We start from the raw sequence: 7,206 nt of genomic DNA, 5'->3' as shown, positions 1-7,206 counted from the left end.
AAATTCAGGGTCGCATTTTAACTTGAAAATCAATGAATTGTGGGAAAGTTTAACATATAACCAAACACAGATTTCAGATCACAGCAGTGTGACACACTTTTACAATAAGAACAGTATGATAAATGGAAATCTACTCCTGAATTTAAATATCAAGACCATAAAAACTTAAAACATACCAATTAAAAAGCTGAAATCTACATACAAAACATAATCAGAACAGGGATGTTTTAACCCAAAAGGTTACTAATTAAAAGTGCTCTTCTGCCATAGAAGAACCATTCTGGGTTCCCCAAAGAACCTTTCACTGAACAGTTCTTAAAAGAATATTTTTCTTAGTGTGAAGAACATAAAAAACTAAAGAAGCTTTTTCCATTATGAAGAACCTTTTGTGGAATGGAAAGGTTCTATGGATGTTAAAGGTTCTTCTTGGAACCACCAATGTCAATAAAGAACCTTTATTTTTGAGAATTGATGTAAAGTTAATTTCTTGAGTTTATTGAATTGTGTATATTTTGAATAAATTTAACAAACATAAATACACCAGAAAAGCCCAGAAAAACAAAACAGCACTTCAAACTGGACACATTGGACCTGGTTCAATAGATTTACCCGTTTATACAGATATAAAGACTCCTACCTGTCACCACTTTCAGTTGCAGCCATAGTCTGGTAATGTCCTGGCAGAGCAGGGACACTCGGTTAAGCTCCATCCTGCTCAGAGTGCACCTTTCCCAGCCACCCTCCTGTCTCAGGTACCTCTATCTCTGGGGCTTCATCCTCCTGCAGGACTCACGTAAGCTGCCGCGCATAACTGTCCGTCAGCGCACTTCACATATCCTCATCTCCAACACACACAAACTCCACCGGCATCAGGTTACCCTGCCACACACACACGTGCAGGTGGAAGCAACAGACAGTGGAGTTAAAGGGAGGAAAAGCCCCGGGGCAGCCGCTTAAACAAACCAGAATGCAATTCTGTAGCAACCTGGGTGTGTGCGTGAGTGAGTGCATAAGCTCTGACATACACACACACTCTCTAATCGTCCTGCCTCTAACAGGTTTGAGAGAGAGAGAGGGAGAGAGGGATGGGGGGGATGACAGCAGTTTTTTCTGTTTGTTACTCTGCCAGGGCCCTGTGGATTAATAATAGACAGCCAATCAAAATACTGGGGCCGGACTGAGAGGCGGAGCACATAAACTACATTACTCCATCTATCATGATACTCAAGTCTATTATACTATAATGCACATAAAATATGTTCATTATTACAATAATTGGGATATTTAGTCAGCTGTATTTTTCCCTTTTAATAATTGCTTTAATGGTGTAATGTATTTTTTTTTTAATTGTTTTAATGTAATTAACTTGTTATATTTTATTTATTTTGCACTATTGTTATTTCACGTCGTTTGACACTATACTGTGAAAAAGCAAATGCATAGGTTTTGCCATCCATGCCAATAAGACAAACAAATCAATTAAATAAATACATTTATTATAATAACAATGCAACAAAATTATGACATTAATGTTCATTGTTCGAATTATTCCAATAGTCTAATTTTTCATCTTCAATTTACCTCTTTTAATAGCTCTTTTTAGTTTTTTTTATATAATTTCATCAATATTTATTACAAAAAAATTATAAAGACAGCGTCAACATTTTTTTTGTAACTAAAGTAGTTTTTTTTACAACTGTTTTGTTTAATGCTCACTATTGTTATTTTACAATTTAGCAAATGTACATAAAAACTAAATTACATGAAAAAGTGACAGTGTATGATCATTAATACAACTTAACACGAACCTTTTTAATAACTTAACCTTTTTAGTAACACTTTACAATAAGATCCTATTAGTTAGCATTAGTTAATGCATTAACATTAACCAACACCGAGCAATACATTTGTTACAGTATTTATGGATCTTTGTCATCTTTATTTAATGAAATATAACGGTTTATTGTTAGTTCTTGTCAGCTCACACCCATTGAATAATAGTAAAAGATACAACTTTTGCTTTTAATAATGTGTGAGTACATATTGAAATTAACAGTACTATTGAAAGTGAAGTACTTTTCATTGTTAATGCAACTAACAATTGTAACAGATATATAAAAACAATTTATATATATAATTTTTTTTTTTACTCTGCACTGTGTACTGTCATACAGAGCTGCAGGGATGCCACACACACACAGTTCAACATCTTTTATATGAGAACCCAAGCAATCCATAAGAGCAGAGTGAAAGGCGCTGTACGTCTGTATTCACAAAGAGCCTGGGAAAAATACACACACACACACCACCTGTTTGTGGCTGGAGTCTGTGCAGAGATAGAGTCTGCTGCTGTGAATTAAACAGCTCTATAGTTCTGCAAAGCCTTTGATGGAACTCAAAACCTTTCAGCTTGAGAGAGAGAGAGAGAGAGAGAGAGTGCGAGAGAGAGAGCTATCAATGGAAACAAAACAGATTTAGACACATCAAAATGACCTTTTTATGCTTATAAAATAGTAGAACAGCAGCAAAGACTGCCAATGTTAGATAAATAAAGTGTCTAAATATATTCTCCAGTTTAAGTTTTTTTTTTTTGTGAGTACACTATTCTTAGAGCACCACGGTTCCTTACAAAACGACACCATGTCATGTATTTTAATGCGCTACACACTATTTTCAGACAATATCACAGATACGTTTACAGAAAGGTATATCTGGGTTGGTGCTGTCTGGGAAAGTATACGTTCATTGTGACTTTTGTGATACGCAATCTTCAGCTCAAGGCTCTCTCACAGCCTGAAGGTCACAGGCCGCATACAACAGGAGGACTTTAAAATGCAGGTCAAGTTCTAGACACTCTCGCTGGAAATCCCCTGGCTCTCTCTTCTCTTAGATCTTGTGTCCGGCTATATATACCCACTCCATGCTTGTCTGAGACACTCACACACTACAGATTATTTAAGAGAGACAGGGCTTCACTTTTATAAAGACAAACACAATGCCCCTTTCTGTGCTTGATCATTAACACTATGCCACTGAGCTAGATCCTCTGGGCTATAACAGCTCTAAATGTGCACAGTTACATAACATACACACGGTTAAATAACCAAATCAAAATGAAAACAGCGTAAAAAATAAAAGCAAATTCAATGCAAACAGTATATAAATAATACCAACATTAATAATAATAACACTGTAGTGTATAGACATTGAGTTGATCATTAAGCACGGTGTGATTTTCCATTTATGAGGTTATAAACTAACTTGAAAGGAGAAATGAGCCTTCAATGTTTGTTCTCTGTGAAGAATCAAACTCACTTTGCTGGCCTTTAGTCTCCCATCATTTTTACTCAAATAGCTTAGCTCACCCTTACTGTACTTATGCCATACCCCGGGAAACATTAAAAGTGTTTAATAACGGTGAGCGAGTTTGGATCTGTCTGACCAAGCAGGCAAATCCTGTCCTATACCCTTCACACGTGTCCTGATTATTCATAGAATTATTCATGACTCATTAAAACTGCACCTTGTCCATCTAACAAACAATTTAAAGTATCGACTGTATGTGAGATCAGTGCCTATGTAGAATATATTTAACTTAATGAACTGCTATCCTTGTGATCTGCATTTCTAAAAGGCCTTTTCCATGCTGGGCTAGAATCAAAATCTCAAAACAAGATGACATCAGTCAGTAGTACAAGCTATCAACTTAATGAACTGGAGTATAATCAGTTATATTTGCTATAACTGCAATTTCTGAAGTCAAGCTCTATGCTTGCCTTATTAGTAGCGGCATTCATTCCTTATGAGAAATAACGCACAACCAGTTCAAATTGAACTGTGATAAAACTGTAAAGCTGATTTCATATCTACAGTCTGCTGAACATATACTGGCAGACGAGAGTAAAAATAGAGTCCAGGCCTATTGATTCAGATAAATGTAGAGTCTAGAGGGACAGGATGCATGTGGCCGTCTTTCATAATTCTACAGCGCTGCAGCAGCTGTAATGAGAAAAGCAGGAGAGCGTTTCTGTAACTTTGGTCACACATCCTGTTTCTGGCAGGCTCTGGTTCTCCCTGAGCCATTCAGCAGAAAATGAAACCCATACTTCATATGCTAAAATAACAGGATTGTGTGTAAATTATGTAACAATCCAACAAATCCAGTGATAAGTGAAGCATTTGATAGATTAACTAACATCATATTTGCTCTTGTAGAGGTGACCTGCCCCTTTAATAAACATATACAGCAAAACAAATACAGCCTTGGATATGTACAGTATATTGTAGTATCCCTTTTAAAATGCTGAATTCCTTTGAAATTCATGACTTTTACAGTAAATGTAAAAGTAAACTCAAGAATCACCTTACTATGAAAAAAGGTGAACTGGGTTTAAGTATTACAAGCTAACTGACATATTTTCAGCATGATGACATGCTAACAATATTATTATTTTAAACAATTTGGTTTATTTTACCTTATTTATTGTTATTATTATTATAAAAATAATATATATTTTTAACAATTTTACTTTATTATATAATATTATCAGGCATGTGTGTAGGGGGGTGCTTTGGGGGCTCAAGCTCCTGCAAATATCTGTAAATATATATTAGAAACATTACATGAAAATTCAGTGCACAAAAGTGAACTCACATTTGAAGTTCTTGTCAATATAAACATGGATCTTTAAATGTTCTAACAGGTCTAACAGTTTCAAGGGCTTGTTTGGTCATTCTGTATTTAAAAAAATGCTAAAACTTATTTTTGCTGCTGTATTGAAAACATAATGTGTTTGTGTGACACGTTATACATGCAGATTATACAATAAAGCCTGGACTTTCATTTGTGTTTTAATATGTGTTTGATAGACAATAGTTAATAATTATAATTACTATAATCATCATAATAAATTACTCTCAGTATAAAATTTAGTAACTAGTTTCACAGCAATTATGTCTAGTTATGATGGGCAATAAATTCTAAATAAAACATTTTAGTTGAATGAACTACAAAACTAGTTGAGCAAACATACCTTTTAACGTTGAAGTCAAGTTTGGGACAACTAACAAATAACAACTGAAGCAACAATTTGTAGAGAAATTGAGTCAATGTAAAATTTCTGTGGAACTAGCTACTAAATAATAATTAGTTGAAACCACTTGAAATTTTTTTACAGTGTGCCCTTTGTTCAAAATTATCCAAAAGTTCCCCTCTCTCAACAATTATCAACAATAATACTGTGGTCAATAAAACAAAATGCATTTGAATTATAATTATTATGATAATGTATACAAAACAGTAACAAATTGCTCAAAACTCAGAAAATACCTGTTTGATTTTACTTGTATATGTCAGTTTTACCATTGTATGGCTATAGATTGTGCACATCTTAAAAAAGCTCAAATTTCTTTGGATGATGTGAATTGAAGCAGTATCTTCCCAGTCTTAAACTGGTTGAAAACTACGTAGCCACTGTCTGTTTTCAGTTGTTTTTTATTTTTTTATAAACAAACCTGAAATTTCTAAAGTAGAAGTTGAATCCGTGTATCATTCGATCATTCGTTTTTTTGATTTAATATTTAAAGTAGAAAAATTAGAAAACGGCTCCTTTTTCGTTTTTTTTTTTTTTTTCCAAAAAAAAAATATATATTTGGGTATATACAGGCCTAGGTTCACGCAAGAACTGTCATTCTGACTGACAACCGGAGAACAACAGATATTAAATAGCCTACTGTTAGAGTTATATAATGTAGTCTTGTGTTTTATTAAAATTGATTATAATTGATACCTCAAAAGGATATGCACTTGTGCGCATCGTGAGCTACTGCGCACTCGCACTGCAACGCAAGATTTTCATAAAATATAATAACTTGCCATTTCGGTTTGTTTCTCACCAAACCTTCAGTATACCTTCAGAATGCTTGGAATATATGCCACGTGATGCATAGGATTATTTTACGACAGATATGCATCCGTTAAAAAAAAACCAAAAAAAAACCAAAAACCTAAAGTCACCATTCTCTGCCATTAAATTGGCAAGAAAATTTAAGCTGAATTTTCATTTTTCGTTTTTTGGGAAAAAACAAAAAAAACGAAAAAGGAGCAGTTTTCTCATTTTTCTACTTTCAATATTAAATCAAAAAACGAATGATCGAATGATACACGGATTAAGTTGTTACATTAATTGTAAATAGTGTTTACTCCTATTTACGTATTGCATATTGACATACCTTTTACTGCTGGATGAAACTATCATTGTTGTTAAACGAAACCCAAGTGCCACTAACAGGCATATTGTGAAGTGTAAACAGTTCAAGTTCAAGAACACGCACGTGAGTGAGTGAGTGAGTGAGTGAGTAAATGAAATGAAATAGGAACTTCTCTGAATATAAATGGCCCTTTTATACATTTGAGCCCCTGCCCCTGAGGAACTTTCTGCAACAACAATAATAATAATTTTATTATAATTTATTTTTCTACATATGTAACCTAATTACACGTTAGGACTAAGGTTTATTTTATTAGTCTTTATATTGTGGCATTTCAGGTGTATGTGTTTAAGAACTTCTTTCAAACAAAGTCTTGTGCTCATTTGAGTCACAAGGGAAGGATGAATTTTTACTGAGAGACGCTTTTAGGAAAGCACATGATTCTTCGTATCTTAGGAGGAAATTGTCTTTCATAATAGATGTTTTCCTGTAATTCTTGTATTGCTGTAGAATCTTTTATTTTTTCACAGATCCACAGCCAGTTTTCTCAACTCAACCTGAATCTGAAGCATTACAGTTTTAAACAACCTAACTGTGCTTATATTTCATCATCAGCTACAGGGAAAGAACCTTGAATACGGTCAATCAGCAGATTCGAAGGAACCAAATGCTGAAGTGAGCATATGACCACAAATTTACCAGAAAGCGGGAATTTTCGAATCACTTGAGAACGATTGTGCAACTCATGTCAGCTCAAAACAATGATCATCTAACCCATCAAAACATCCTCTCACACACACACACACACACACACACACACACAACTGCAGCTGCAGCATCCACTGGTTGAAGTTCTTCTCGTGTTTTGCATTGAGCTGTTTAATTTCCTCTGCGAAGCGTGGCTGGTTTTTACCCAAGCGGCTGAGCAGAGTTTCCTATAAAACACAATTGAACACCTCCGTTAGATCTCAAACAAGATCCCACAACCACAGACAG

At 34.5% G+C, this 7,206-nt stretch overlaps 1 protein-coding gene across 9 annotated transcripts in view; it reads right to left on the bottom strand.

Annotated features, from left to right (window-relative positions):
- Positions 1 to 7,206, bottom strand: part of LOC107676858 (guanine nucleotide exchange factor DBS-like) — a 77,452-nt gene that overhangs the window by 54,724 nt on the left and 15,522 nt on the right. The window contains exon 1 of one of the 9 annotated variants that reach the window (XM_016471561.1): positions 638 to 995. The exons of the other annotated variants lie outside the window; for them this stretch is intronic. Within the exon in view, the coding sequence (XP_016327047.1) occupies positions 638 to 710 (73 nt within the window). The 5' untranslated portion in view covers positions 711 to 995. Of the gene's footprint in view, positions 1 to 637; positions 996 to 7,206 lie in introns of those variants that run through there. 9 annotated transcript variants of the gene reach the window in all.

Source organism: Sinocyclocheilus anshuiensis, unplaced genomic scaffold, assembly GCF_001515605.1.
Source record: "Sinocyclocheilus anshuiensis isolate Anshui unplaced genomic scaffold, SAMN03320099.WGS_v1.1 scaffold2166, whole genome shotgun sequence".
NCBI lineage: Eukaryota > Metazoa > Chordata > Actinopteri > Cypriniformes > Cyprinidae > Sinocyclocheilus > Sinocyclocheilus anshuiensis.
The sequence above is the reverse complement of the archived record's forward strand: the minus strand, read 5'-3'. Positions and strand labels throughout refer to the sequence as shown.